General features: G+C 38.5%; 1 protein-coding gene across 2 annotated transcripts in view; it reads right to left on the reverse strand.

The window, feature by feature from the left end:
- The window catches only part of COL19A1 (collagen type XIX alpha 1 chain), a 415,341-nt gene that overhangs the window by 332,747 nt on the left and 66,699 nt on the right, over positions 1 to 15,895 (reverse strand). For both annotated transcript variants that reach the window (XM_051855527.2, XM_051855528.2), the window contains exons 8-9: positions 11,996 to 12,121; positions 11,051 to 11,113 (exon numbers count right to left, since the gene is read on the reverse strand). In XM_051855527.2, coding sequence (XP_051711487.1) covers positions 11,051 to 11,113; positions 11,996 to 12,121 — 189 coding nt within the window. The remainder of the gene's footprint in view (positions 1 to 11,050; positions 11,114 to 11,995; positions 12,122 to 15,895) is intronic.

A 15,895-nucleotide genomic window follows, 5' to 3' on the forward strand; every position in this document is an offset into this window, starting at 1 on the left:
AACATTTAAAAAATAAGGGAAAAGATGACGTACAGAGGGAAAAAAATCTATGCGGTGCAGGGAGGGAGCGAAAGGAGTATAAATAGCTCTGTTTCAGCAATCCATTACTGTCCAAATATATACACCAAAATGTAAGTCAATAAAGAAAGGTAATTTCCAAAACAAATAAGAGGTAGACAGGGATTCATTCTAAATGATTTAGGCTCCCAGGTGGTACTCTTTCCAATATACTGTCCTACCTCCCCTAAATATTCCTTTTGGGCTTACAGATCAAAAAGAAAACCTTCAGAACAACATCTGGTGTTATTAGTAACAACTCACTTTTAACATTTCACAAAATAAACTAGTCAATATGCCTTAGAGCTAAATGACTTTTAATCTTCAAGTTTATACAGTCATTGTTTTGTAGACCTGCCTCAATAATGAAAATTATGTCAGAATCAAAGCATTAAGATCCCCCCCTTTTTTAAAAATATTTTATTTTATTTGAGAGTTAGAGTTACAGACAGCAAGTGAGAGAGACAGAGAGAAAGGTCTTCCTTCTGTTCGTTCACTCTCCAAATGGCCACAAAGGCTGGAGCTGCGCTGATCTGAAGCCAGGAGCTCCTTCCTAGCACCCAACTTGGGTGCAGGGGCCCAAGGTATTGGGCCATCCTCTACTGCTTTCCCAGGCCATAGCAGAGAGCTGGACTGGAAGTGGAGCAGCTGGGACTAGAACTGGCTCCATCTGGATGCCAGCACTGCAGATGGAGGATTAACCTACTACACCACAGCGCCAACTCCAAGACCCCCTTTTTCATATTAAAGTTGCAGGTTCACATAGGACAATAGGAAGTCAACATAAACTCCTTACAATAAAGCACCATATCCATGTTTATTACAAGTAGCAGGAAAAGTGAAAGGATTCATGGATAATCATCTGAAGTCTTTTCTATAAAACAAGGGTTGTGCTGGCATAATTAAATGCTGGTTCATGTGTTGAAAAGGTAAAAAATATACTTTTCTTTAACAAAGGTTTATTTTTTCATTAATTCATTCAAAAAGTAGAGTAGAATAACAGAGAGACAGGGGGAGAGAGAGAGATCTGTTGTGTTACTTTCCATATGGTCATAACGCTTGGGGTTGAAGCAGGCCAAAGCCAAGAGCCAGGAACTCCTTCTGGGTTTCCCATATGGGTAGCAGGAAACCAAGTACTCAAGTCATCATCTGCTGCCTTCCCAAGAACGTTAACAGGGAGCTGGTTTGGAAGCAGAGCAGCCAGGATTTGGACTGGTGCTCTATTATGGGATGCTGATGTCCCAAGCTGTGGCTTAACCCACTATGCCACAACACCAGGCACTTGATTATTTTCTTTATCTGAAAATTTCAATTTGTTTTTTCCCTCCCACTAAAGTTTTTTGCCATCATAAGTTTTTTGTCTATCCTTAAACTTAAAGCAAATGTCAGTATTTTAAAAACATCATATGTAGGAAGTCATCTAATGCATTATGACTTGAAGATACATTTTTGTGTGATATATTTTATAGAGTTGTTTTGCAATAAATTTGCTAATATAATTTTTATTACTTCCCTCCTAGATCTTCACTAAAATATTTATTTACATATTCATTTACTTATTTATTTTGAAAGGCAGAGTAACAATGGTTAGATGCAGAGACAGTGGGAGAGACCTTCCGTCTGCTGGTTCATTCCCCAAATAGTCACAAAGGCAGGGTCTCTCATAAAAGTGGCAGGGACACAAGAACTTGGGTCATTTTCTACTACCTTCCCAAGTGCATAAGCAGGGAGCTGGATTGGAAACATAACAGATAGGAATCAAACTGGAACTCATCAATATGAGATGACATAGTTGCTTTAACCCTGTGTCATGATGCCAAACCCCTTCTTGTTCTTTTCTATTGTTTTTCATTTCTATAAAAATAAAATAAAGGAATGTTCCCTAAACAAATTCTCTCAAGATCATAAACTCAGTGAGGACAAGCTGTGTGCTTTTGGATACTGCAGTAGTTCCAATTCTAGTATGAGTTCTTTATAGTCTAACTTAGTAGGAACTCAATAAATAGTTGCTGACAAACAAAGATAATAAAATGAATATTCAGATATTAAAGTAGGATACACCTCTTTATGATTAAAGTGAATAGAGGGGAAATTTGTGTTTAAAGGGTAAAGGCTCCAACAAGAGTGGTTCAGTATTTAATCTTTTGAAATATTTAAAGCTGATACAATGATTCTTAATGATTATACAAATAAAATCATTCTTCTGACACAGAGACTTTTTTTAAGGGATAAATGTCTTTGGAAGTATTTTATCATTCTAAAACCACCACGTAAAATTTCTCCCTTTGCCAGTGACCCTGAATATGGAATTAGCAAACCAAAGAACTGGAAATTCAAGTTAAGAAATCTGTGTCTGCAGGTATATCATATTACAATCTCTGATATTTAAGTCAAGTATGCCTTTCCAAGCACTTTGGTGTCACGTTCTGATGTAGGCAGAACAGACAGATGATATATCTCACATACAGATAACCTGGGGACACTGGTGGCTCGGCCAAGTTCACACTACTAACCAGAAAAGAGTCCAAATTAATCTGGAGATCTACTCCATAAGTCTTCTTAATTATGCTGCCTTGGGAACATTGTCTTATGTACATGGTATTATCTCAGCTATAAAATAAGGATAAAAACAGTGACATTTTTCATGAGGTCTTTAGGATAAAATAATACAAACACAAAAAATGTTGAAGTGCTTTTATAATATAGAGGAGACTTCAAAATTGGCACTATGTAAAAAATGAATACTAAGGAGGACTGGCCTACATTCAGAACCCAACTTGGCCACAAGCTACCTGGCCTTGGGCAATGATTTCACCCCCTAAATCACAAATTCCCCATCTGTAAACTGATACCAACAACATGCAGAGCTACCACAATGATCAGATCAAATACCCAGATCACCCTTCTTAGTGTCCAACATGTGGTAAGCATTAAATAAACACTCATTATTTCTATATTGATTTATATTTGCAGTTTCATTCAAGTAATCTCTAGGACTATACATTTTTCAATTATTTCAAATATTATAATGATACAGAAAACAAAGTTACCGCCAAGGATTGTTCCATAAATGGCAACAACAGACACTTTATCCCTTCTCAAAAATCTCTTTTCAAGCACCTGCTGGGGTGCCAGAGATACACCAGGGAACAATGGGCAGACACATTCCTTTGGGAGTCAGATGATTGTAGCCTTGTAGAAGTTTTAAGGAATCAGTCATCTCTCAAACGTTAGTCTCCCATTCTTCAAAAAAGTCCAAATAGATGACATAAACACTTCAGAATGACAAAGTTCCAAATTAAGGCATGAGTTAAAATCTGTTTCACCTCAGAAAAGATAGTAGCAACACCACCTACAACAAAAATCAACAACTCCTAGCCCTATTACAAATTTATTACTTCAGGCTGGCGCCGTGGCTCACTTGGCTAATCCTCCACCTGCGGCACTGGCACCCCGGGGTTCTAGTCCCGGCTGGGGCACCGGGTACTGGTCCCAGTTGCTCCTCTTCCAGTCCAGCTCTCTGGTATGGCCCGGGAGAGCAGTGGAGGATGGCCCAAGTGCTTGGGCCCCTGCACCCACATGGGAGACTGGGAGGCAGTACTGGGCTCTTGGCTTCAGATCCATGCAGTGCCGACTGTAGGGGCCATTAGGGGAGTGAACCAACGGAAGGAAGACTTTTCTCTCTGTCTCTCTCTCACTGTCTATAACTCTCTCTCTGTCTCGCTCTCACTGTCTAACTCTGCCTGGCAAAAAATAAAAATTTATTACCTCATTGGCTACCAAAGAAATAAATACAAAAAGTGGAAAACAGGGGCTGTTTTGTGGCACAGGATGTTAAGCTGATAGCTGTGATACCTGCATGCCATCTAAGCAGTGGTTCAAGTTCTGGCTGTTCCACTTCTGATCCAACTCCCTGAAAATGTGCCTGGAAATGCAGTGAAAGATGTCCCAGATGCTTGGACTCCTGGCACCTTCATGGGAGACTTGGATAGAATTTCTGCCTCCTGGCTTTGGCCTGGACCAGACCTGGCCATTGTGGCCATTTCGGAAGGGAACCAGCAGATGGAGGATCTTCCCATTCCCTCGCTTCTCCTCCTCCTCCTCCTCCCTCTCCCTTCCTATCTCCATATGCCTTCCAAATAAATAAAATATTTTTTTTAAATGAACACATTATAGGTGAGTTTGAAGCAGGAAGAAGGGAAAAGACAAATCTTTATGCATGGAATTCTGCCTAGAATTACAGCCCACTTGCAATCTACTCCATTAATTCTTTTTTTTTTTTTTTTTTTGGACAGGCAGAGTGGACAGTGAGAGAGAAACAGAGAGAAAGGTCTTCCTTTGCCATTGGTTCACCCCAAGGCCGCCACGGCCAGTGCGCTGCAGCTGGCGCACCATGCTGATCCGATGGCAGAAGCCAGGTGCTTCTTCTGGTCTCCCATGGGGTGCAGGGCCCAAGCACTTGGGCCATCCTCCACTGCACTCCCTGGCCACAGCAGAGAGCTGGCCTGGAAGAGGGGCAACCAGGACAGAATCCGGTGCCCCGACCGGGACTAGAACCCGGTGTGCCGGCGCCGCAAGGCGGAGGATTAGCCTAGTGAGCCACAGCGCCGGCTCTCCATTAACTCTTAGAGGAGGACATCTCTCAAGACAGATCCAACTACTACCTAGCACCTAACATGTACCACCTTATAACATCTCTCTATCTCACTGTATATGTAAAATTCTTGAGAACAGAAATATATCCTCTTCTTGATATTCCCTACAATATCCAGTAACACACCTGAAAGAAGATATACAACAAAGGTTGACTATCTACATAAAGGGTACTGAGATCCAATATGGTTGAATATGGAAAGGATGTGCTGACTTTAACAACAGGAATTAAAAGAAGAAAAGGGGAGGAACTGCATTCTTGGGGAACAGTTGGAAGTTCTAAAAAAAGAAGAGAGACATCATGAAGCAGTAGTGGAAAGTACAATCACATTGTAGCAAACAGGATACCACCACCAACTCCCACAACCAGTGGCTAGAGGGGACAACATTTTATTGAGGCAATGCACCTAGAAACCAGCTAGGAAGAAACATTATCTTAATAAGGTGCGTAGAGGTTGTTGCAACCATGTGTGATGGGGGGAGTATTTTATTAAAGGGATAAATATGTGGTCCCCACTGAATTTGATTCTGCCCTGGAGGGTTGGCAGGACAGGGCACCCACTTAAGGCCAGTGAAGCACTACCCCCCTCACTCAATCACGGTACCTGGACCCAACTTGCCAAGGCAGAACACCAACCAATCTATCAGTTAGGCAGCAGGCTCTTTTCAGGGAGCAGGGAGGCTTGCAGGGCTAAGTGGATCCCCTACTCCCTCTGATTGTGAGAGATCTGCTCCCTCTGACAGTGGAAATTCTGTGACTGTGCAATACTGTGTGATGGGGTGTGTCTGGGTATTTGGGCAAGCACTGCATCTGGCCTCAGAGACTGAGGGCTCCACATTTACTCCAAGTAGCACACAGATCCTCTGTGTGGTTCATGAGCCAGCGTGGGTGAGGTGCCTCGGCACTGTGGGGTCAATCTGGGTAGCCAGTTCACTTTGGCAGGGAAGGGCTGATGCTGTGATCACATCAGCTGATAAAATCATACCCTCCCCCTGCTGATCATAGAGATCTACCATACCCAATTTGGGTGTCACCCTGGACACATGCCACATCCTTGAACACTGACCAGAGTTCCTTGACCCAACCCAGCACATCCCTCTGATATACACTGAAGGATCAGATATTCCACTAAGCCACAGGGGCATATTTCAAAGATAAAAGCCCTCAGAGGAGAAAACCAACAATTATTTCCACAAATGCCTAAAAATAAATGCAGAAAAACAAAGAGCATGAACAGGAAGACAATATGACTCTCCACAAGGGACGCAACACTTCAATATTAGAATTTGAAGATGAAAAGATTGATGAAATGCCCAAAAAAGAATTCAAAATAATGACTCAAAAACACTGAGAAGCAAATATATGAATTAAATAAATTCATGTATGACATGGGTGAAAATTCTGCTGGGAGACAGAAATACTGAAATTCAACTGAAATTTTAGAAATGGAGAATTCAATCTGTTAAATGAAAAATACAGGGGAAAACTTTAACAATAGGCTTGGTGATGCAGAACAAAGAACATCTAAACTATAACAAAACTTTGGAAACAGACATAAAAAAGAAATTAGAAAAGAAAACAAAAAATAGTGTTTGAGATTTATGAGATTCTTTCAAATGACCAAACATACTGTATCTTATCCTGAAGTTGTAGAAAGATGGAATGGATTAGAAGAATTATTCAGTGAAATAATAGCAGAAAACTTCCATAATTTGGAGAAAGACATTCAAGTACAGGGAGCACATAGAACTCCTAAAGACATGATCAGAAAAGATCTTGAATATTACAGATTATAGTCAAACTTTCAATAGTATAACATACAGATTCTCAAATGTGCATGAGAGAAATGTTAGATTAACTTCAAAGAATCTCCAATTAGACTGAAAGCTGATCAGAAACCCTATAGCAGAGGAGAGAAAGGAGAGATATAACCCAAGTCCTCAAAGAACAAAAAATGTCCAGACATAATATTATACCCAGAAAAGCTCTAATTTATAAAGGGAGGTGAAATAAAGACCTTCCAAAGAAAATAGAAATTGAAAGAATTTGTCACCACTCATTCAGCCTTACAAATAATACTTAAGAATGTGCTATACCAAGTCCAATCTTTGGCCTTGACAAAGGCACTCGGGCTGCAAAAGACCAGCAAGGCCACCTCACCAAGGATGGGTGTTTCCTTCTCGGCTCCTGCTGCTTTCTGATACCATGTGTGGGGCTGGTGCTGTGGCTTAGCAGGTAAAGCCTCCAACTCCAGTACCTGCATCCCATATGGGTGCTGGTTTGAGTCTCAGCTGCTCCACTTCCGATCCAGCTCTCTACTATGGCTTGGGAAAGCAGTGGAAGATGGCCCAAATGCTTGGCCCCCTGAACCCGTGTGGGGGACCCAGATGAAGCTCCTGGCTCCTGGCTTCGGATCAGCCCAGCTCCAGCCATTTGGGCCATTTGGGGAGTGAACCAGCAGCTGGCAGCACGCGCGCTCTCTCGCTCTCTCACTCTCTTTCTCCATCTGTAACTCTGCCTCTCAAATAAATAAATAAATACAACTTTTTTTAAAAAAAGAATGTGCTAGACACAGAAACAGAGAATGAAAGTCATAATTATGAAAGAATGTGAAAGCTGAACATCCCTTAGTGAAGTACAAAGGAAATCCAAAGCAAACAATAGGAATATTTATGGAAAAATGGCAGGACCAAATTGTTACTTATCAATAATATCCATGAATGCAAATGGCCTAAATTCTCCCATTAAAGTTACATACTAAACACACTAAAAAAACAAGACCCATGCCTGCAAGAAACTCATGCCTACAAGAAACACACCTCACCAACAAAGATATACACACAGACCGAAAGTGAAGGTATTGGAAAAAGATATCCCAAACGGATGGAAAGAGAAAGGAGCAGGAGTAGCCAAACTAATATAAGGCAAAATAGACTTCAATACAAAAACTGTTAACAGAGACAAAGAAGGGCATTACTTAATGACCAAGGGTATGATTCAACAGAAAGATAAAACTATAATAAATGTTTACATACCAATGGCAGGGCTGCTGGCTATGTAAAACAAATGCTAATGGATTGAAAGGAAGACATAGGCTCCAATACAGTAAGAATGGGGGGACTTCAATACCCCACTTCAATCAACTAGACCAAAAAGCAAAATAGAAACAACAGATTGGGAGAAGTTAGGAGAAAAGGGCAAGTATGGTTATCTTTTTAGAGCTGTACATATAAAATGCATGAAATCTGTCCTATGTTAATAAAAATTAAAAAATAAAAATAAACAACAGAGATAATCTACATGATGGACCAAATGGACCTAATTGAAATCTATAGAACATTTCGTCCCACAGCTGTAGAATACATTCTTTTCATCAGTGCATGAAACTTTCTCTAGGATAGACCATATGCTAGACCATAAAGCAAGCCTCAACAAATTCAAACAAACAAATCATTCCATGTACATTTCCTGACCACAATGAAATGAAGCTGGAAGTGTGGGGAGCAACCCGGACTGGACTGAGTTACTGGAATTAAGACTTATTCTATGCATCTGCTCTCCCACAATATGGCGCTGAGAGAGAAGGAAACAGCTTCTACACAGCTGCCTCCAGTTCAGCCAATAAACTGTAGGACTTGCTCCTGATTGGAGGAGAGCAGCGTACTCGGCGTGTGGGCAGCCGAGTTGGGATTGGCAGAGGAGGACTATAAAGGAGGAGAGAGACGGCATGCACCAGGAACATCTAAGGGGAACATCTGAAGGAACACCTGTGCAGCCCCCGAGAGAGCCGGCCGGCGGTGTGCCGCTCCCCTGCGGAAGTGGGGAGTGTGGCCAGGGGGAACCGCCCTTCCACGAAGGTGGAAGGGACGGTAGCCAACCCGGGAAGAACCAGCAGCAAACCCGGGAAGGGCCGAGCAGACGAAAGAACAGCGCAGGGTCCTGTGTCGTTCCTCCACGAAGACGGGGAGCGACATGGAAGTAAAAACATGAAAAACTCCAGAAAATATGCAAACACATGGACACTAAACAACATGTCTTTGAATGAATGATAGAAGAAATCAAAAGGGAAATAAAAAATTCTTAGAAATGAATGAAGATGCCTACCCAACATATAAAAACTTATGATACAGCAAAACAGTGTAAAAGGAAACTTTATAGCAATTAGCACCTACATCAAGATATTGGAGAGGCATCAAATAATTGGTGTAAGAATATATCTCAAGGAATTCAGAAAACAAGAACAAACCAAACCCAAAATTAGAGGAGGAAGGAAATAATTAAAGAATAAACAAATTTGAAACAAAAGATACAAAAGATCAGTGCAAAGAAGACCTGGTTTTTGAAAAAATAAACAAAATTGATAGACCACTGGCCCAACAGACCAAAAGAGGGGGGAAGTGGAGGGAATATCCAAATTAACAGCATCAGAGATGAAAAAGGAAATGCTACAACAGAGGCCACAGAAATAAAAAGAATCATCAGGAATTACTACAAACAGCTATATGCCTACAAATTTGAAAAATCTCAAAGAATTGGATAGATTTCTGGATACATAAAATCCACCAAAACTGAGTCATAAAGCCATGGAAAACCTAAATAGACTAATAACCAAAAGGGAGACTGAATCAATAATAAAGACCCTCCCAAAAAAGAAAAGCCCAGGACCAGATTGCTTTATTGCTGAATTCTACTAAGTTTTTAAAGAAATAGCTTCAATTCTTTTCAAACTATGAGGCCAGCATCAGCTTAATTCCAAAACCAGACAAAGATAAAACAAAAAAGAGAACTATAGATCAATATCCCTAATGAACAGCAAAAATCCTCAACAAAATACTAGCTAATCTAATCCAATCACACATCAACTCATTCACCTGGACCAGGTAGAATAAATCTCTGGTATGCAGGGATGGTTTAACATATGAAAATCAGTAAATTGATACATCACATTAAATTGAAGAATAAGATCTCATGATTATCTCAAGAGACACAGAGAAGGTATAAAGGACTAATATAAACTGATAAAGGACTAATATACAGGATTTACAAAGAACTCAAATTCAACAACAAAACAAGTATCAAATTATGAAATAGGCAAAGGACATGAACAGGCATTTTTCAAAGGATGAAATCCAAATGACCAAACATGAAAAAATGCTCAGGATCACTAGATATCAGGGAACTGCAAAGAAAAACCACAATGAGGTTTCACTTCTTCCCATTTAGAATGCCTATCATCACAAATCAACAAACAACAAATGCCAGCAAGGATGTGGGGAAAAGGGAACCCCAATACACTATTGGTGGGAATATAAAATACTGCAACCACTTTGGAATACAGTAGGGGATTCCTCAGAAAACTGAAAATAGATCTACTATATGACTCAGCCACACAACTCTTAGGGATTTACCCATATGAAATGAAATCAGCATATTGTCTATACTCACATGTTTATTGCAGCTCAATTTACAATATCTAAGATATGGAATCAACCCAGATTTCCACCAACTGATGACTGCATAGAGAATGTGGTATATATACACTATGGACTACTACTCAGCTGTAAAAAAAGAATGAAAGCCTATCTTGCAACGTAATGGATGCAACTGAAAACCATTATGCTTAGTGAAATAAGCTAGTCCCCCAAACACAGATATCATCTGTTTTCCCAGATATGTGGTAGTTAATATAGAACAAAAAAATTGTATAGGAATGAAATGGATATGTTGTGATTTGATTGCTGTTTTTAGTCATTGTTTATAATCCTATGGAACCGTCATCTTTCTAGTTTTTACTTGTTGAATATTTGGGTTAGTGTTACATTAAGGCTGTGATTATTGATGGGATTGAAATTATATTTTTGCAAAAAATTAAAAAGGATGGAAGGAAAGGGATTGAGAGAGGGAGAAGAGGAGGGAGGGAAGCATGTTTATCTTCTTAGAATTGTACCTATGAAATATATGAAATGTATTTTCCTTATATTAATAAAAATTTAAAAATAAGTAAACAAATAAAGGGTAGTGAGCTAAAGAAAACTCATGGGTTACATTCTGGCAGCAAGAGAAACAAGAGTTCATCAGCATTTATTAGTACTTCTAGGTATGAAGAGCAGCATTTCCAGATCTTTTCAAATTTCATGTCAATCTTCTAAAATGATTTCAGAAGCAGCACTGAATATTAATGTAGTATTCCTTATTTCAGTGTTCAGCATTTCAATATTGTCCTTGATATCCTTTCACAGAAATGTACATTTGCATGGAACATAGGAAGCCAGATGGACACAGTTTTAAAGTCACTTTTGAATAAACCCCTCTCATCCCAACAGTATTCGGTGGTCTTACCGGCTCGCCTTTGTTCCCTTTCTGTCCAGGTGAGCCTGGAACTCCAGGTAATCCTGCTTCTCCCTGAGCAAAAAAAAAAAAATGAATTTCTATATGAGAAAACATTCTGTTGCACTAATACAAAGCACTAACATAAATATGAAGCTGGAAATAGTAAAGCTAAAGCTTGGCTCTTCTTTGAACTGATGCTCATCTCCATCTGAATGCCTTTTTCCCATTGTTCCTGAGGCTCCAACACCATTTGGAATCATCTCCTTCAGGTACTTAACATGAAATGCTGGCCACCAGAATATATGAGAATTTCCTCTAAACTTTCACCCACTCAGATCTCCATGATCCAGGAAGGAAGGAAGTAAAAGTGGATGGGTCAAGGCTAAGGGCACATTAAGTCACAGAGTGCTAGAGTACTCTGTTGTAGGAACTAGGGAAAGCTCTCCTTTCCTCAACCATGAGGCCACTCAGCCTACTTTCAGCACAGTCCTTACGATTGCCATTATCATCTATAAGAAGTTGATGTAGGTCCATGGGCCCAGACAGTGACCAGGGGGCAATACTGGCACAGGTCAAACAAATTATTTGGAGTAGTCTCCCTAACAACCTACGGAGAGGAGAGACAGCTGGTTGAAAATACTATGGAAAGTATTTTTGTATGTTTTTTCAACTGATTTCCAAGAACTGCAGCCTATTCTTGACACATGTTAAGTACTCGATATTTGCCTGTTGTACCGGTGGTTCCTCCCTTCATCTTTTTATTCATTCTAATTTATTTGGGCTTAGAGCCATCCACATAAAAATGCAGGAAATCCTACCTCCCATCTCTTTCTTTAGCCTTTAGAAATGGAGTGGCTTAGGCAGTGAATTCAACAATCACCGAAGGGCAAGACACATTCTGTGTACCAGCCAAGAAGCCTGGTTGTCTGGAGTGGCTTTTCAGTGGGCACATACCTTGTTTGGAATGCACTGGCACAAGTCTTGAAGTTCTTGCTTTGCTGGAAGATATGCAGACATTTTACCAGCATAAGTTGTTACTGATGATGATGCAGTACTTCCAAAGTCATCCTGCTCGGAGCACTAAAATCCAAGAAGAAAATTCAGGAAATGAAGTCAATTCCAAACATTGGCTACTACCAAACTAGGTATGGGGCTGTCTGCAAGAACTGCCTTCTTACTAACTCAAAGTTGACACCAGTGTGTGAGCCTGTCACTAAGACTCCTCTGTTGACAACACAATAAATGTATTATAAATACTGCCGTCTTAGTGAGGAATTCTAACACTATATTAGGTGACATTATGATATCTATAGCAAGACCATACATTTATAAAAATTATATTCTTACAGTAATTTATACAAATAAAAGTGTATATTTGGGGAATAAAAATGAAATCAAACCATGTCATGAACCCATAAAACACAGTTTACTTCTATAAAATGATTGCAAAAGAATTGTAAAGTAAAAATTTCAGTTTATACTCAATGTTTAATCAAAATATACTTTGTTCTAGTCTATTATCCTTTAAAAATATTGAAAAGTTCTTCACTGAAATAGACAAGTGATGGATTTTGTACCTAGTGGGTTTAGAACATGCTGGACATGGATTACAAAGCAATGAATGTGTTTCACTCAAAAAATTAATCCTTACAGAATGTGAAGTGGAAAATACATCTTTACTTCACAGCACCTCATACCCAGGGCCTCACATGTTTTAGGACTCTAAATTTGCAGTTTCAGAGAGGGTGAAGATATTAAGGGAAGAGTTCATGTTATTTTGTATATAATAAATTGTTTATGCAGACAAAAGTATTTTTAGGGCACAAAACTAAAATATTGCCAGTGGTTATGCTCTGTTTGGGAGCATGGTTTTTATTTATTTCCTTTTTTGAATTTGACTACATTTTCCAGGTTTTCTATAATAAATATGCATAATTTGGTACAAAAATTATTTTGAAAATAAGTAGTATTCTAATCCTGTATGCTATTAAGGCAAACCATAATAAAACCAGCACCAAGAAATAAAACAAATTAGCTTCCTATCCTTACCATTAGTTCTTTCATATCCATTTTCTCCAGATTTAATGATTATTTAGTTATCTAAATGTTTCCAAGTCTAAAAATCCAAAAATCATATCCAAAAGAAAGAAGATCATCACTAAAACAGTCCATTCATCTCGTATGACTTGATTTTCCAGGCAGTTATAGCCCCATGGGTCCCAAGTCAGATAACCCTCTTAGAAATTCACAGTTTTGCTCTGCATAAACGAGCCATTAAATTAGAGACTTAGGCTTTTAAAGAATGTCTCAGGATTTGCTATAAAATTAGTCAGACTCTCCAAAGAAAGTATGCAAACTTTTAATTTGGCACATATTCAGTTTATTAGCCCTTAAAATTTTAATTTCATATATAACTTATTTTCAACAAATGTGAGTTTCTTTCTTCCTATTTGTTTGCCATTCCCTCTATGTCTGTACTCATGAACCTCGACTGCTTCAGAAACTGAAGTTCTAACAGCTCTAATTGGAGTAGAGAGGCGTGTTTACAGAGCCACTTGAATAAGTCACCTCTGAAATGCTTCAAGCAGCAACACCCAAGAAACATGTATGATTTAAAATTTCAGGAAAAACTGTATTTTTATAACACATACATTAATACTTTCTGAATGAAAGACATTTTGCAAAGAGTTGAATATAAGAATAGAAGATAAATTTAGATGACTTCTATAAAATTATTTGTCTTCCAAATTGTTTACTCCTATTGGTAATATGCAGCATGTTTTAATTTAAGTTAATTATAAAATGAATGGTGATTTCTACCCCATCTCCCAACAATAATTACCAACAGGGAAACATACACTTTTATTTTTACATGGTTGGAAATAAATTCCTCCCTTATTTTAAAACTAAGTGCCAAATAATTTTTTAAAATGTGATTTTTTGCAAGTTTTGTTCTTAAATATATGATTTGTCACTACTTTCAATAATAAACTACTACCTATAATTCATCAGTAACTTAATTTTTTTCATAATTCAGGTTGAAGAAAATGTCCATTTCATAATGACACAAGGAAGCAATTGTTGGTCTGGATATACCACTTAGATATATCAGGATATCATCATTACTTTTTGATCAAAGAAAATTACTATTTTAAGGGCTTTTACATTAAAAAGCATAATTTTAAAATGTTTTAGAAATTAGTGTCTTCAAGATTTCAATGTGTGGCTCCAGGAAGTATAGGTATTTCAAGTCTGTAGACTGGCATCCTAAATTATCTTTTTAGATATTTATAGAAAGTTATTTGGCTGCCTTTCACTTTACTTGGAATGACAGCCATAAGCTAGGTTGCAGAAATGCATTAGAAAGCCAAGTTATATAAGTGAATGAACCTATAACATTTGAAAGACAAAGCTAAACTTTCAGACACTTGGTCACATTTCTTGTTTCACCATCCAAAGTATACTACAGAAATTAAAAATATATTTTTTAAAAGATGTATTTTTACTTTAATTGAAAGACAAAGTTACCGAGATAAAGGGAGAAGCAGAGAGAGAGAGAGAGAGAGAGAGATCCTTCACCCACTAGTTCACTCCCCAAATGGCTACAGTGGTTGGAGATGGGCCAGGCTGAAGGCAGGAGCTTCCTCCTGGTCTTCCAGGTGGTGCAGGGCCTCAAGAACTTTGGCCATCCTCCGACACCCTCCCAGGCACACCAGCAGAGAGCTGGATCGAAAGTTGAATAGCTTGGACTTGACCAGGCGTCCACAATGGATGCTGACACTGCAGGCAGGCAGCAGCTTTACCCGCTACAACATAGCACTGGCCCCTAAAAATATTTTAATCACAAATGCTTAAAAAACTTTTCCCATAATTTTCTATGGCAATTATGGGATTTCTGGAAAAATCTAAGACCCAAAGAATCACTTTTTCACCTTTTACTAATTGTAAGTTATTTTAGTAAGTTGACTGCATTTATTTTATTTTGGGAAGTTAACTACATTTTTTATTGACACAAAATATATGTATGTATTTATAATGTACAATATTGATGTTTTAATTCACCTAAATACCGGGTACTAATCAATTCAGGTTAATTAGCATATCTATTACCATAAAAATATATCATGTCTTTATGGTCATCACAAAGTCTTCTCTTTTAGCTATACTGAGACATATTGCATTACAGTTAAATTATATTCACCTTGTTGCACCACAGGACACCAGAACTTATTCCTCCTACCAGGTTTGTTTTTAGAATTAATCCCTTTCAAAAACCTGTGTGTCCCATCTACCTCCTTTAGTGGTTGATAAGTCAACACATCAAGAAACAATGCTATAGTCATGAACAAAATGCAAGGCACAAAAACAAAACATAGAAGTGTAACTCTCCTTAGTGAGTCTAAATTGTACTTGAATAAATTAAAGACACATTCAGTCACAACTAATCACATAAATGGCACACGTGACCACGACAATGAGAGAGATAGAAAGTATCACACTCAGCAATTTCTTGGAATGGGAGACTGGTAAAAGAAAACAGGTTCAGAATCTGTAGGAGTGATTAAGGAGCTGTATTTACATTTTGCCATCACCATGGAGTCACTTGAACTTTGAGAAGAGATCAATAAGGAGCAGGGAAGGAGCTTTATTCATATTTGTTAGTGTAACATCTTAAGGAGCAGTGTTTTTGAGTGATAGATATTTGTCGTGGAAAAAAAGTGAATGAACAGATTAAGCCATGTTTCACAGATGTTTACCACTGATGTTACAAAGATAAAGGACTAGATATGAGGAAAGCAGTTGACGTGGAAAAGCCCAAGTATGAGGTAAAAGTGGACTTTGGCAGTTACAGGG

The sequence above is a fragment of the Oryctolagus cuniculus genome, chromosome 5 (genome assembly GCF_964237555.1).
Source record: "Oryctolagus cuniculus chromosome 5, mOryCun1.1, whole genome shotgun sequence".
In the NCBI taxonomy this organism is placed as follows: Eukaryota; Metazoa; Chordata; class Mammalia; order Lagomorpha; family Leporidae; genus Oryctolagus; species Oryctolagus cuniculus.